General features: G+C 37.8%; 4 protein-coding genes across 6 annotated transcripts; 2 read left to right on the top strand and 2 right to left on the bottom strand.

Moving 5' to 3' along the window:
• Positions 1,054–4,564, top strand: LOC18600563 (calreticulin). Its single transcript, XM_007031074.2, has 14 exons — positions 1,054–1,207; positions 1,985–2,092; positions 2,194–2,386; positions 2,481–2,739; positions 2,822–2,878; positions 2,987–3,034; positions 3,126–3,212; positions 3,295–3,352; positions 3,453–3,520; positions 3,612–3,707; positions 3,789–3,836; positions 3,934–3,963; positions 4,049–4,168; positions 4,257–4,564. Exons 1-14 carry the CDS (start codon positions 1,108–1,110, stop codon positions 4,266–4,268), a joined length of 1,284 nt encoding a protein of 427 aa, XP_007031136.2. The 5' UTR covers positions 1,054–1,107; the 3' UTR covers positions 4,269–4,564.
• Positions 4,817–9,176, bottom strand: LOC18600562 (histidine kinase CKI1). 2 transcript variants are annotated; one of them, XM_018121433.1, is made up of 7 exons: positions 8,941–9,176; positions 8,612–8,833; positions 7,875–8,534; positions 7,393–7,768; positions 6,556–7,145; positions 5,257–6,378; positions 4,817–5,175 (listed from the first exon to the last, which is right to left on the bottom strand). In XM_018121433.1, the coding sequence occupies exons 1-7, from the start codon at positions 9,013–9,015 to the stop codon at positions 4,966–4,968; spliced, it is 3,255 nt and encodes a 1,084-aa protein (XP_017976922.1). In that variant the 5' UTR covers positions 9,016–9,176; the 3' UTR covers positions 4,817–4,965. The 2 variants fall into 2 exon arrangements, with proteins under 2 accessions (XP_017976922.1, XP_017976921.1); XM_018121432.1 differs by having other exon boundaries at positions 4,817–6,378.
• On the bottom strand, positions 10,269–11,685 carry LOC18600561 (universal stress protein A-like protein). 2 transcript variants are annotated; one of them, XM_018121434.1, is made up of 4 exons: positions 11,181–11,685; positions 10,982–11,091; positions 10,752–10,870; positions 10,269–10,622 (listed from the first exon to the last, which is right to left on the bottom strand). In XM_018121434.1, exons 1-4 carry the CDS (start codon positions 11,377–11,379, stop codon positions 10,523–10,525), a joined length of 528 nt encoding a protein of 175 aa, XP_017976923.1. In that variant the 5' UTR covers positions 11,380–11,685; the 3' UTR covers positions 10,269–10,522. The 2 variants fall into 2 exon arrangements, with proteins under 2 accessions (XP_017976923.1, XP_017976924.1); XM_018121435.1 differs by having other exon boundaries at positions 11,202–11,649.
• On the top strand, positions 12,581–14,798 carry LOC18600560 (GTP-binding protein SAR1A). The gene is made up of 3 exons (XM_007031069.2): positions 12,581–12,879; positions 13,264–13,395; positions 14,194–14,798. Exons 1-3 carry the CDS (start codon positions 12,751–12,753, stop codon positions 14,512–14,514), a joined length of 582 nt encoding a protein of 193 aa, XP_007031131.1. The 5' UTR covers positions 12,581–12,750; the 3' UTR covers positions 14,515–14,798.

Genomic DNA, 15,005 nt, shown 5'->3' with positions numbered 1-15,005 from the left:
CACATTTTCAATCCAATAAACATGTCTATTTCAAAAACCCTAAACCTTAAATTCGAAAAATATAAACCATGTTGATTTTGCTCAATGCCAATGGCAAAAGAACATGATAAATTTGCTGAGAACAAGTCATGTTGTGCAATGAGTTTTGAGTGGCTTCCAATCCAAGCATAAAATACAACTATGAATAGAGAAGAAAAAACAAGTGCCGGCCTGGGCCCACTTTAGAAGATTTTTGGAATAGAGAACTCATCGCCGACCAACATTACATTATTTGATGGACTTACCTCTCTAATGAAACTCCTATCCAAAATTTTCGATAGAATTAAAGAATAATCCTAATGTATTTGTTTGTCAATCATGTATTTATTAATCTAAAAGATAAATATTGATAAAAATGTTGATATATTTCTAATTTTTTTGAATTTTTATCACAAAAAAGATGTCTTATTTATCTAGAAAATCTCTTTTAATTTGGTTGTAATTGTTGGTATTTTAATGACTGAAATAATAATAATAATAAAACTTTGAATTAATCCATTTATACAACTAAGTTTTCTATTTTTTGTTGAATAATTTTTTATTTTTTATTTTGTAGCGGTATAAGTCTTATTGATCGTACAACTCATTCCAATGTGGATGGATGTATATAGAAGATAATGTTCTAATCTAACAGCCAATAAGCAATTAATTACAATAATTAAATCCTACTCCTAAATACGAAATTAAAATAATCCACGGGCACAAACTAACTTGATGGGTGGGGCCCCCTCTATGCACCACTACCTCCTTGCCACGTGTTTCAGGTTCCAACTAAAATTGAAACGTACCCATCAAACTTGTAGCAAAACAGGGCAAAACTCCTTCTGCGTGTCACGTGAAATTCCTGGCCAATAATACGTTTCCAGGTCAGCCTAATGACACTTACGAATGATATGTCGCCTGACCATTCGTTCTCCTCATTTACTTCTGTCCACGTCAGATATAACCGAGAGTAAATCCTCATTTTTGACAGGGCTGTAGAAACCGGAGAAATCAACGACTATATAAAGGGTACCCATCACTCTCTCTCAGAGTGCAGCTCAACTTTTTTTTCGCTGAAGTTCAGCCATGGCGATTCGCGAACGAAACCCTAGTGTTCTATGTCTAATCATTGTCTCTCTCATCGCCGTCACCTCTGCTAAAGTGTTCTTCGAAGAACGCTTCGAAGGTAGAACTCTTTCTTGTTCATTTCCTCTGCTTTTTCTTACTAAATCTGTGCGTTGTATTTGAACCTCTAGATCGGCTCGTTTTTGGCATTCGAATCTGTTTTCTAGAGATTTAACCTTTCAATTTGATCGAATTTGAAAGGATCGATGGTTTTCATGTGTTAAGTTGTCGATCTGGTTGTTCTCGATTGGTTCCTTAGTCAAATGCTTAATTACGTTTGAAATTGCTGTTAACTCAAGTAGATCTGCTGATAATCTGATTTCATTTTTCGGTTCTAGATTTAAAAAAAAAAAATAGCATTAGAAATTTAGTAGCTTAATTAAGGAAAGAAATGACAGTGAATGTTATAGTGTGTAGTGTTGCAATTGATCTGTAACTGTAGTAGATAATAAAATGGAATGATGATTAATATTATTATTCTGCGCTTATTTATATTATTTTTTTATTTGATTGATAATTGTGAGGTGAGTATTTGTTTATGTAAGAACGTAGGCAAAGTGAATGAAAGCAGTAGATTTTAGCAATGTGAGAAGGAAATTAAAAGTTATTGTCCTTTTTTAGCATAATTGATATCAGACTCATGTAGAAAGTGTATTGACTTTTTAGGTACTATGCTTAAGTTTCTGCATTCTTTTTAACAAATAAAAGAGAATTTATGAAAACGGAGCTGCTTCTGCTTTAACAGTACTTTTTTTAAAAAGTATGTTTTACTGTTTTTAAACAGCACAATGTCACTTTTTTATGCTGATTTTGCTTTTCTTTTGTTGTGAAACTGAAGATGGATGGGAGAACCGGTGGGTAAAATCTGACTGGAAGAAAGATGAGAAAACGGCTGGTGAATGGAACTTCACTTCTGGAAAATGGAATGGAGACCCTAATGACAAAGGTAAGTTTCTGGAATTACTCATAGCTTGGTATTCGTAAGGTAGCTTTCAACTCGGAGCCTCTTTTTCAAGTTAGTTACTAATTGCTTTGCATCTTGTTCAGGTATTCAAACTAGTGAAGACTACAGGTTCTATGCTATTTCAGCTGAGTTCCCAGAACTTAACAACAAGGACAAGACTCTTGTCTTCCAATTTTCTGTCAAGCATGAGCAGAAGCTTGACTGTGGTGGTGGCTACATGAAGTTGCTCAGTGGTGATGTTGACCAGAAGAAATTCGGTGGTGACACCCCATACAGGTTATTTATTCCCCTATGATCTAACCTGTTTGTATCTCTAAAAGATATTATTTTTATAGATTTACTGATATTTTGTTATGTTGGTTGGTTGCAGCATTATGTTTGGACCAGATATCTGTGGTTACAGCACCAAGAAAGTGCATGCTATTCTTAACTACAACGAGACAAACCACTTGATCAAGAAGGAAGTTCCTTGTGAGACTGACCAACTCACTCACATTTATACATTCATTCTCCGCCCAGACGCTACCTACAGCATCCTTGTTGATAATGTTGAGAAACAAACTGGTAGCTTGTACACTGATTGGGATCTTCTCCCACCAAAGAAAATCAAGGATCCTGAGGCCAAGAAGGTAATCACTCGCACCAAATCTCAATTGATGTCTTCTTTTTCTGAATTTTGAGTACAATCTAAGTTCTTTGCATGATGGGCAGCCTGAAGATTGGGATGACAAAGAATACATCCCTGATCCTGAAGACAAGAAGCCTGAGGTAATAAGCTCCTCACTTTTCCCCTTCCTCCATTCTCTTATGGTAAATTTATATATGCTGCTTGAATATGCCTAGGCAAGCTGACCTCTAGTGTTTTGGTTCCTATAGGGTTATGATGACATCCCTAAAGAGATCCCTGACCCTGATGCTAAGAAGGTAGTCACTTAATTCCTTCTGGAATGCTTTTGTTATGAAATTCAGTGCCTTGTTTGAAACAAAGATTAATGCTTAACATCATTCACGCCAGCCTGAAGATTGGGATGATGACGAAGATGGTGAATGGACAGCCCCAACAATTGCCAACCCTGAGTACAACGGCCCATGGAAGCCAAAGGTTTGTAAAATCCTGACCTAATGCAGTGTTTAATAGGATTTTAAATTAGTTATGTGCATAACCATTCCTCCTCTATCTGCAGAAAATTAAGAACCCCAACTACAAGGGCAAGTGGAAGGCACCGCTCATTGACAACCCAGGTTTATTGCTATTTCTTTTCTACCTTGCCTTCTCCTTTTTATTGTCATCAACAGATTTTAGGGTACTTATTATTGTGTGTGTTTTCTATGGCCCACCTAGACTTCAAGGATGATCCTGATATCTACGTTTTCCCCAAGTTGAAGTATGTTGGTATTGAATTGTGGCAGGTATTCTTTTGTCTATTTTTTCTTTACTCCTCTGCTATTATCATTCCATGCCTTTCAGAACTACAACAAGGTAGATGTTTGTTTTTGTCAGGTGAAATCCGGGACATTGTTTGATAATGTCTTAGTCGCTGATGATCCAGAGTATGCCAAGACACTAGCTGAAGAAACATGGGGCAAGCAGAAGGATGTATGTGCTTCTCTGTATTTCAATTTTTTTTTTTCCATAAGTTCTTTTTGTCATATTTGGCTGATGTTATTGTTTTTGCAGGCTGAGAAGGCAGCATTTGAGGAGGCAGAGAAGAAGAGAGAGGAGGAGGTATTTTCTTGACTAGAATTGTCTGAGTTCTGTCTTGTTTGCATTTTTTTAACACTCATTCCATCTCCTTTCTAACTAATGTAAACATGATCTTCAGGAATCAAAGGATGACCCAGCTGATTCTGATGTAAGCCTACAACAAGCTTTTTTAAATATATGATTAATCTGTTTGCTATCATTCTGGTTTTCATTTTGTTTTACTGACTTTCCAGGTTGAGGACGAAGATGACGACACTGATGATGCTGAAGGAAATGAGTCTGACTCCGATACCAAATCCGACGCAAGCAAAGACAGTGAGGAGATCAAGGAAGAGACCGAGGAAGATGTACATGTAAGTACTTAAAAACTTTCCCAACCTCGCAATTCAATTTTATCAGTTGTAATTTTTAATTGATGGATAAATTGTATTTGGAATGCAGGACGAGCTGTAAGGCAAGAGCACTGCAGTATTTTGCTGACAATTCGGTTTGGAGATAAAAGCGCCAACACAGAAGTGCTCCTAAAAAATTTTTTTTTTCCAATTAGCTCTTTTTATAAAGTTGTAGCTGTAGGAGTTTTCTGTTAGAGGAGAAAACAAATTGAAAGGCTGCACGCAGACTGAACCGTGGCTGATTGTCTTTTTTTAATCTGATTTTAATTGTGGGCCTTTTACAACAAAAAGGATGATGTGTTTTTTTATTTGATGATCAGATTTATGAAATAGTTTGAACAATTCAGGTCGTTTACATGTTTGACGCCTCTGCCTTTTCCTTTAATTCCTTTGCTAATATTAGTATTTTCTGGTATGATAAGAAATTTTCAGATACAAATTTAAAGATGAATTCATTGATTTATATATCAAATATCAAAAAACCAAATCAATAAGTTTTGTTTATTTTTTTGCAAATATTTATATTTTTAACGTGATATGTAATTATCAGATATGAATTCGAAATTGAATTCATTACTTTACTTCTAAATTTAAAAATTAATTCATCGGGATTGTTGGGCCTAATAGAGAAACAATGCAATTACCAGCACGAACATCACTGAAAATTAATTTCCAGCTAAAAAATCTGTTTCCAATTCAGGAAAGAAAAGGATCCCCTACTCTGCAAAAACTACTCTGTTTTTCTTCTTCCTTTTTGTTCATTTACTATCGATCCTTTGAATAGCCTCTAGCAATTTATCCACTTGCAATGGTTTAGTCAAATGGAAATCCATCCCAGCGCCCATAGTCTTGTTTGCTTCCTCTGGCATAGCATGTGCTGTTACCGCTATGATGGGGACGTGGACACCATACCTCGCCTCCTCCATTCGTATCAGTCTCGTTGCTTCGTACCCGTCCATCACCGGCATCTGCAAAAAGAAACAGAGCAATGACATGTTTTCATACTTCTTAGAACTTCCATGTTGAAACCCAGAAGTTAGTAAGAGTACCTCGCAGTCCATGATGACATAATCATGGCGGACACTCCGGGAGGAGTTCCCTTCCTTCTTCTCTCTCAAATTCTTGCAGATTTCATCCAAGGCCTCTTTCCCATTTATACAGACTTCAACTTCTGCTCCCAGTTTCTCAAGACTGGTGACTGTCAACCTGCGCAACAGCTTATCATCTTCCACCACCAGAATCTTCTTCCCTTTTAAGGGTTTCCCCATTCTTTTCCCATCAGTTTTCTGTGTCACCATCTGCTGCAGGGAGGGCCCGGACTCAGTCTCCTTTGAAGGGTTCGTGTTAGCAGAATGCATGGCTTCCAGGGTTGCTGTCTGGTTTGTTAACTTGGGGAAGTTGCAATGAGACGTGCCTTTGCGTTCAGGAAGCAGATGGAGAACTTGGGTCAAGCGTGATCCGTGGAAAGGTTTATATATGAGGTGATCGCATGGAGGGATTAGCCTGGCATCCTGCTTGTCTCTCAAAAGTGTACGAGTGACGGGGTTATCTAACCAAACAACCTTACATAAGGAATCGGGAATGTCTGTCCTGAAGCTGGCAACAGCAGAGCACAATTCGGAGAAATTACCAGCACTGGAATCGATTACAACTACCGTGAAAGCTGCAACACTTCTAGAGTTGCTCTTTATGTATTGTGGCAAAACACTGTCACTTCCTTCCTTGATGCCAAAATGTGGATCACTTGCTCCTGAATCAGAACTGTTTGATGCAGATTTGGTGAGGTAGTCGACTAAACGCAAATCGGGTTTCCCAGAATGATTGCAGTGAGAAAAATACAACTTGCGCTTTATCTTTTCGAGCTCTTGATGAAGGCTCTTCCCTTGTTTTACTAATGTCACTTTTATGTTTAAGCTCTCTATGTATCTCTTTAAAACTCTCTTCCTTTCCTCCCCAGCTATGCAGAGAATCACATGGGAATGGGATCCCTCTGATCTAGTTGCAGGGTTCCTGATAAATGAAAAATGTGGATGAAATCCATTCGGAGAGTCTTCTAAAGGTTCAGCCAACTCAGGTTGACATGCGGTAAGCAGAACAGTGAACCTGAAACAAGTGCCTCTTTCACCAGGCTCTTTCTCAACAATTCCTATTTCTCCGTCCATCAGGCGCACCTACAAACAAAACAAGGAATCTTTCAGTTCCTGTCCGATCTGACTACAATGACATGTATGATCATAAACTTACTGATCTTGTTAATACCGCAAAGCAGACATACCTACACTGCTTTCCTTAGAGCAATCGATTATATATTAACTAACTTTTACTTTCAACAAGTTTCAATCACTTACAATAGATTGGACAATGCCAAGTCCCAGACCACAACCTTCTTCTTCAAGACCGCGGCCTCCAGCAAGAGCTGTTTCCTTAACCTGAAAAAACTCTTCATAAATAGATGCTTGCTTGTCTTTAGGAATTCCCTTGCCTGTATCATCCACCTCAAATTCAAACTCCATTTTGTTGAGATTCTGTTCAGCTCTATGAAGGGCATCTATATCCTCATAGTCTTCTTTCTTGCAGAACAACTGGGATAGGCACTTCAATACTGCATTTCCATTAGAAGCAATGATTTTTTTCTCAAAGCTTCTCTTCTTGACCACTGCACGAACTGAGACATGACCTTCTGATGTATACTTGATAGCATTGCTGAGTAAGTTACATAGAATTTGTTTGAGCTTGACTCTGTCGCCTCTCACCAGAGATAATTTCCCAATGGAACCATCACAAGGATCAAGCATGACATCTATGCCCTTCTTGATACCTAAAGGATAGAACATATCAACAACATCCTCAAGGAGTTGAGCCAAGTTGAATTCTTCTTCTTCAAGATCCATTTTCCCAGCTTCAATTTTACTCATCTTCAGAACTGAATTTAATATGCCTGAACGATTTTATCAGAACAAGCACAAAGCATTAATGTAGTGAATAGTTCATAGATTATTTGTTTCAGCTTTGTGGTAGTAAAATAAGGGAAAATATTTTGTTCTATGATGCAACTGCAGCCAACATGTAATCCTCAAGTATATGTCGATATATGTATAATTAAAAAAAGGAATCTCATTTGTTATCGGGCAAGGGTTTGGACAGCAATGGGAAGTAACAGAGACAAAAGGAGGTAGCAAACTCACCTAGGAGGTCCTTTGCGCAAGTCTTTGTTTGAGCCAAATTTTCAGCTAACTCGGAGGCAGGATTGACTTCATCATGACAAAGATCCAGCAAAGTTGTGATTGCTGCCAAGGAAGATCGGATGTCATGGTTTGCCCTCAAATAGGTTTGAGTTTTGAACATGCTTTTGCGCTCTGCTTGTTGAGTTGCATTCATTTGCTTTATAAAAGCAGCACATAAGAACATTTCTCTTTTTGCAGCTCTAATGGTGAAGAAAATGAAGATGCCGACTGCGACAGCTATGGATATGAACATGAGCTTGAGAAGCATCAATGATAGCTTGCTGTTCTCTTGGATTAGGCCTACCAATTTTTTGCTGGGATAAGCTAACACATATACCTGAAAATTGAAGTTGTATGAGTTTTGATCAGCTTAATTAACAAAATATTTAGCTTGTATTCTTAAACTCTGACAAAAGGCCTTCCATTGATGCAGAAAGACTTACTGAAGGAACTCCAGCAATCTCAATGGTGGAGCAATAAAATGTGTACTTCTCTCCCATGATTCTGCCATTAAAGGATCCTAATTTCCCATCAACAGATACACATGACACATTACCTACACTACGTATTTGGTGACCATGAGGTCTCAATGATTGAACAGACACTGTGCTATTACGTACTACTATCTCAGTATTTGGAAGCCTTGTTTGCACAATCACATCTCCTTCAGCAGTAGCCAGGTGAAAATCCCCTCCGTTAAAATCTAATGCAGCGAAATGATCGATAACCACTTCAGCAGGAAATCCAACAGATATAACACCCCTTCCATCCATAGCAACAGTGGTAAAAAATAGGCTATCATGAGCATTGTTCCATCCTCTGCCTAGTGAACAGTACCCATTCGTCCTATTCAAGGATTCCTGAAACCAGCTTTCGTTCATGCTAACCACAGCTTTCAAAGCAACTGCCTCCCCATATAACATCCCAGTATCACGGTTCACTGGCATACTGTACCAATTCGAAGAAAAGGAAGTGTTGGAAAACACTGCTACCTTCTGGTCCTTGTCATTGTAATATGAAAAAATTAGGCCATTCAATCCAATGTAGGAAATCTGTGCTAGATGTGGAATCGTTGAGAGGGCAACAAACAATATTGGCGCAATCTGAAATAGAACAAAAACACTAGTAAATTTTTCTTGTCGGATGAATTGTTAACGCGACAACTTCATTAGACATGTACCTTTGTTTGAATTGCAACAAATGGTAGTTCAGTGCCATTTAGAATTGAACTCAGTGATCTTGCTAAATTCAATGCTGATGTGTTTAGAGGAAGTAGCAATCTCGAAGTTGCTTCAATACCCGAAAATGATTTCCTGTCTTGTACATATGAATCCGACATGACACTGTTTCTAGTTTGTTTGGTCAGCATGCACAACTTTAAGGTTAAATATCCACATATGCCCTGTCATCAAGTCAAGATGGGGTAAATGCATGCTTCAGCTGAGAAAAAGAAGAAAAAAAAAATTTAAGAAGGATGAATTGAAGATAAATTATGAAGGTAAGAATTACTAATATGAGAATGGAACAAGCTGGCCGGAGAATTATTTTGGGGCAATGCTTCTGCATATTGAGCTTGGACTTCATGGCTTAGGCCCTGTGCCTGATAGCTTCATCTCTGCTTCCTCAAAATTTTGAGTGGTTGTTTGTCAGAATAGATACTGTCTGCTAATTCAATGCAATGCAATGCAGACATTTTCTTTTAACTTCATATCGTTAGCCATAGAAAGAATGGGCAATCAGGACAAGGCGAGTGGCCAATGATGAAAATATTCACCAGGTTACAGTATTTAAATTCAAAGATACGACAATCAAGGAAACTGATCAACAATCTTTTTGAAAAAAGTATTTGAATCAAAGCTGTTGCCTGCAATTGAATCTTGGCGTTCTCATTGCTTGAATTTGAATCTAATGTATACACCTATCCTGGTAGGACTCTTGGTAAAACAAGAAGTACAAGAGAAAGAGAAAGACCGATCTCAAACAAAGAAATGACAGCAGATAAAGTTCATTCCATTTTCTGTTCAGAAATCAGGGAAAATATCTTTGTAGGACCCTGCAGCAGGCAGCAGCAGAAAAAATACTGAAGAGAGAATTGATGGACAGCTCACCATATCATCCATGACAATGACATTGTTGTGACTGGAGAAAGACAAGACATTTCTTAATTGGGATGAGATGTTTGCAACAGAAGGGATGAAAAATGGAAAACAACCTCTTATCCAACTTTAGAGAATTAAAGAGAGAGAGGTCCATGCAAAATATCTGCTAGAGAGTTGAACTGAAAGAGAAATAATAGGAGTTTGAGGAAAATCTGGGAGAAATCCTGTGCAAACAGATTCCAAGATAATTGCCAAGTGGTAGCATTGGGTAGCTCAAAAAAGTGTCAAGACTGGGGGCACTGAGCAGAATTTTGAAGTCCCATGGTGGATGGAGCCATTACACTATCAGGCTATCTGAACAACTTATGTTCATATGAGCCATTTAATTTTAAACCCAGCTTTTCAAAAAAAAAAAAATTTAAACCCCTTAAAATGAGGATGGAAAAATATTGAATTGATTCTTGCAAAATGGAGATAAAAAGATTTTAAATTTGAATTTTACTGCCTTTTCTATCTGCAATATTAAATTGTTTCTGTATATTGAGAATAATTATAGCATGAAAAAGCTTAAGGATGTCATGTTTCCCAACTTCTTTTCCTTTTTTTCAGAAAATTTTTCTTTTTTTTTTCTTTTTCTTGTCCCTTTCAATTTTCCTGCAACATTCAGGGACTTCCAGTTTCAATCTTGTGTTGGCCAAATCTTAGAATTCTGATTAAAGAAAACACTGTCAAGCAGAGTAACATGAAAGCAAATCGATTCCAAGTATGGAAGTTTCGAACTAAATGATCGAGAAGGAAGTCTATAGTCTACATTTTACATACAGGGGGAAGCTCGGAAATTTACATGAAACCTGAAACAACTGACACCGAAATTAGGAAAGGACCAAAGAAGCAGACAAAAAGATTGTGCAATGAAGCAGACGACTGAATTCTAAACAATGGACGAAACAAGGAGCTGAAATTCGGACATGGAAGTATCATTGTATCCCCAATCATTTGGTTCCTGAAGAGGAACATTTAGGCTTCTTGACAATCAGCACAGGGCACTTCACATTCTGTGCACAGTGATTGCTGACACTCCCCAAGAAAGCCCTGCAATTTCCATAGTTAAATTGAAATCTGTTAGATTCAAAGCCAAAACCATTGGAAACCAACATTGTTAACATGCAATCATGTGGCGATACTGCCACAACTGTTACTATGTTGAATGGAAACAGATACCTCTTGATTAGGCCATAGCCATGGCTTCCCATGACTAACACGTCAGCATTGATCTTCTCAGCAACCTGGCAAATCACGTCCCTTGGATCACCACTCTCTACTCTCACCTCCACCTTAACCTGACCCAAAAAGGGCAATCAAGTCAAATCCAACACTTCCATTTTTCAAAAGACAATTTCGACTCTCGCGAAAAACAAGATTATTACAATCACTAGAACAGTAGAACCCACCTCATCGGCTTGCTCCCTGCACATCCTCTTAGCCTTCTCGATGACACAAGCCGCCACATCGTTGCTGTACTTCTCCATGGTGGCCAAAATATCAGCAGAAAACAGGTATCCTGAGACGAGAACACAATTACAAAAACATTATCGGATCAGCTCGTCGCTTCCTGCCCCCAAAAATGCCTGAAAAACTCACACAAAATACCTTGAAGGTGCGATCTACTACCTGTGCCATCTAGCGCAGAGTACACTGCACGTGGAGGTTTAGCATAAAGGAGGATAAGGGTATCTTTAGAATTTTGAGAAATCACGTTCTTGAGGCACCATGAGAGAGCGTACATGCTCTCCTCGCCTTCATCGACGGCCACCAGGATCTTCCGCTCTTTGGGTACAACATCAGCCATGGATTCTTCTTGATATCAGACAGTTGGAGAGTATGGAAATGAACAGTTGAAAGTATAACTTTTTCATGGATTGTTGAGAGAGTGAAATGACAGTGTTGTATTTATAGGGAGGAGTGTTTCGGGAGGGAAAATCTGTGGGTTCTGCGAGTTTTGGGCTTTGGGGTCGTCAAGTTGCTGGTTTTGAAAGACAGGGGGATGGTTTTGGTTTGACTCGCTGTTCAACCTATCTATATCTTGTCCGGTTTTTGCATGTGGTCATGGTTTTTGTTTTGTTCTGTCTATCTGGTTGTGGCAGCCGAGTCTAACCGTGTTGGCATATGCTTCATTCGGATAACCTTACACAAACTTCCCACCTGCCCACCAACACCTGGATTCACCATCACGACTGATTCTTTTAACATCAATAACAACTGTGTTCTCTCTTCTCGATTAAACCCACTCTCAGTATGTATTTTCCATAAGATTTCAGGTTCAAATCCGAACCCATTTCTCATTTTTTCCTCCTAAAATGGTTTAATACAAGGCAAAACAAAATCTTCATTGTTTCACATACAAGTAAAAGGTAGTGCGTGTCAATGTCAAAGTAATCCTTGAAGAAAGAAAAAATGGAGGATTAAAGTGAGATTGTAGGGTTAAGATGGGGGTCTGGCGCTTTGGTTAACTTTATATCATGATGATTCTATTCTTGACCCCGAGAAACTACTATCAGATAATGATTCCCTTGAAATAAAGCCCTAGTGCATATATATATATATAAAATAAAACAATTCAGCTCATAGATCCTCTCTAGAAAAATTCCTACTTTCCTAGAGAGTAACTTTGGAATTTCAGATATTATACTTTAAGTGGATTGAATGCATCCTAGTTGGGCCCAAGGTTCTAGAAGATTCTTGATTAAATCATCCAATTTTGATTATTCTTCTAAGTGGTAGCTTTGCTTTTATTTAAAAAAAACTGCTGGCTAAAAAAACAAAATCCATCAACAAAAACGGCGCCGTTTAAGAAGATGCCCAGCTAAGACCGAGGCCCAATAAATCATCCTCTCCCACTAGAAGGTAGATCCGAAAGATCAACTGATTTCACAACGAACGGCCCAGATTGACCCATCGTCGCCAACTACCACCGATTCAAAGCACCTGATTGGTCCGAACAACTAACCCAGTCAAACTTCGCCAACTCACCCTCCCTTATATACCCACCAACACACTCATTCCCTCTCTCCAACCAAAATTTGACTCTTTCTCTCTCTAGATTTTTTTTTTTGGTTTTTACCTTTGAACGATTTTTAATAAGAAAGATTCAATTTTTTGTTTTGGGAATTTTTTTTCTTTTAGGGTAATTTTTTTAATATTTTAGTGAAGGAATTAAATCATGTTTTTCCTGGATTGGTTCTACGGTGTCCTTGCTTCCCTTGGTTTATGGCAAAAAGACGCCAAGATCTTGTTTTTGGGGCTTGATAATGCCGGCAAAACGACGCTGCTTCACATGCTCAAAGATGAGGTATTTTCTATGATTTTCACCCCATTAATTATTATTTTGAATTTATTTTTATATGGTTGCTGAAATGAATTTTGGTGCATTCAAATCAGTTTGCAATTTTAGGAATTATATTTGTGATTTAAAAATGAATTTTGTAATAAAGTTGTAATATTTCTGAGTTAACAATGATTTTAATGCTAATAAACGTTTAATTAAAGGTAATTAAGGTTATGAAAACTTGTTTTACTCTTGTACTATTGATGGGATTTGGTAAAGATTTAGTCTTTTGACTGAAATTGTTATTTAGCAAAAGAAGGGGATAAAAAGGGTTTGATTGATTTCTTTAATGGTAAAGTGATTGAAAGTTGGTTTTTTTATTGGATGTTGGTAATGGGATTTTTGCAGAGATTAGTTCAGCATCAGCCAACACAGCATCCCACATCAGAGGAATTGAGTATTGGGCAAATCAAGTTTAAGGCTTTTGATTTGGGAGGTCATCAGATCGCTCGAAGAGTGTGGAAAGATTACTACGCCAAGGTATATTTCTTTCCCCGCAAATTCCTGTATGATTATATTTTGTTTGTGGACAAAAACTTTACACTTCTCTTGCAATTTTTAATTGCTATCTGATCTTTGTTTTTTTTTTTTTACCTTAAGTATTCTTTCATGATGTGGAGATAGATTTCATTATTTATAAATGTTAGCTCTTTATGATTTGAATAGTTGGTGATAAATAGTAGCGCATTAGCTATTGTTCAATTATGGTCAAATATGGTAAAAGTTTGTTGCATGAACAGGGATTTGAAAATTTAGGTCTGGTTTTCTTCTTTGCTATTCCACTTGAGCATCTGTATGATTGCAAGAGGGTTTTGTCATGGAATTTTTGGAATTTGCCTCTATAATCCCAGATAATGATTCTAGCGATTATCTGATTCATGAGGGGCAAAGAACAAGGATGGTGAGTTCGCTGATAGCACCTTTAATTTTCTAAAAAGGTGTTCTGATAGTACCTCACCACACACAATATTTATTTGCACCCTCTGGTAATGAAGTAACAATATTAAGTTTACATTGTAGGAAGAAATAAATTATAATTTTCTATTGTAAAACAGAAGTTTCTCATTTTGGTTCAGTTTTTTGTAATATATACACACACTGATTCTTCTTCCCTTGGCATGGTTTTATGTCTGGTCTGGGCCTTCTTGCACAATAGCTTCCTGCAAGTCTTGGCTCTGTTATTACTGGCGTCTTTATGATGGAGAGCATGATTACTAGACAGTTTTTCCTTTCCTTTTTTGCAGAGCATAAGTAAACTGATATGAAATTTGTTTGTAGGTGGATGCAGTTGTTTACCTGGTGGATGCTTATGACAAGGAGAGGTTTGCTGAGTCAAAGAGGGAGTTGGATGCTCTCCTCTCTGATGAAGCCTTGGCTAATGTTCCATTCCTCATTTTGGGCAACAAGATTGATATACCATATGCTGCCTCAGAAGATGAGTTGCGTCATCACCTTGGTCTGATCAATTTCACCACAGGCAAGGGTAAGGTCAACTTGGGAGACTCAAATGTTCGTCCCCTTGAGGTATTCATGTGTAGCATTGTTCGTAAAATGGGTTATGGAGATGGTTTCAAGTGGCTTTCTCAGTACATTAAGTAGGTAGTTGCTACAGGAAATTTAGATATGCTTTCTTTCTTAGATGTTATTTTATAGTGAATTGAGTTGGATGGAACACTTTCGGAAATCAGTGTTGCAGGTGTTTCAAACACCCCCCTCCTAACCCCACCTTTCCCCGGTTCTCTTATCTCGTTCTTTTTTTCTTCCATTTTTGTTGGAGTTGGTAAAGCCCCGCTCTACAAGACAATGAGACATACAAGTAATTGATGATTTATTGTGATTGAGATTTGGGCCCCTGACGTTAATTTGGAGGGTGATACTTTTAATCTAGTCATCTCCTCACTGTCCATTGTTGCCTTTATCATACTAATATTTTTATTGTTGTGATTAAACTATGCTCTCTTAAACAGCTGGGACTCAAACCCTCTAAGTTTCTGTTTTCTCCAGTTTATATCTAGGACAGAAGTATCTGCCCTAGGCAGGATTGTGTATTGAAGCTACAAAAGCTTTTCTTTCAAAATTGTCTTTGCCTG

The sequence above is a fragment of the Theobroma cacao genome, chromosome 5, assembly GCF_000208745.1.
Source record: "Theobroma cacao cultivar B97-61/B2 chromosome 5, Criollo_cocoa_genome_V2, whole genome shotgun sequence".
Classification (NCBI taxonomy): Eukaryota; Viridiplantae; Streptophyta; class Magnoliopsida; order Malvales; family Malvaceae; genus Theobroma; species Theobroma cacao.
The sequence above is the reverse complement of the archived record's forward strand: the minus strand, read 5'-3'. Positions and strand labels throughout refer to the sequence as shown.

Bases quoted from the DNA above. Each gene is read 5' to 3' on its own strand.
- LOC18600563 (XM_007031074.2), top strand. From the start codon at position 1,108: ATGGCGATTCGCGAACGAAACCCTAGTGTTCTATGTCTAATCATTGTC. The intron at 2,740-2,821 runs GTAATCACTCGC...CATGATGGGCAG, and splicing joins AGGATCCTGAGGCCAAGAAG to CCTGAAGATTGGGATGACAA. The intron at 3,521-3,611 runs GTATTCTTTTGT...TGTTTTTGTCAG, and splicing joins TTGGTATTGAATTGTGGCAG to GTGAAATCCGGGACATTGTT.
- LOC18600562 (XM_018121432.1), bottom strand. From the start codon at position 9,015: ATGAAGTCCAAGCTCAATATGCAGAAGCATTGCCCCAAAATAATTCTC. The intron at 8,834-8,940 runs GTAATTCTTACC...ACTTGATGACAG, and splicing joins CTTGTTCCATTCTCATATTA to GGCATATGTGGATATTTAAC. The intron at 7,146-7,392 runs GTGAGTTTGCTA...AAAATCGTTCAG, and splicing joins TTGCGCAAAGGACCTCCTAG to GCATATTAAATTCAGTTCTG.
- LOC18600561 (XM_018121434.1), bottom strand. From the start codon at position 11,379: ATGGCTGATGTTGTACCCAAAGAGCGGAAGATCCTGGTGGCCGTCGAT. The intron at 11,092-11,180 runs GTATTTTGTGTG...TTCTCGTCTCAG, and splicing joins TAGTAGATCGCACCTTCAAG to GATACCTGTTTTCTGCTGAT. The intron at 10,623-10,751 runs GTATCTGTTTCC...TGGAAATTGCAG, and splicing joins GGCTATGGCCTAATCAAGAG to GGCTTTCTTGGGGAGTGTCA.
- LOC18600560 (XM_007031069.2), top strand. From the start codon at position 12,751: ATGTTTTTCCTGGATTGGTTCTACGGTGTCCTTGCTTCCCTTGGTTTA. The intron at 12,880-13,263 runs GTATTTTCTATG...GGATTTTTGCAG, and splicing joins TTCACATGCTCAAAGATGAG to AGATTAGTTCAGCATCAGCC. The intron at 13,396-14,193 runs GTATATTTCTTT...ATTTGTTTGTAG, and splicing joins GGAAAGATTACTACGCCAAG to GTGGATGCAGTTGTTTACCT.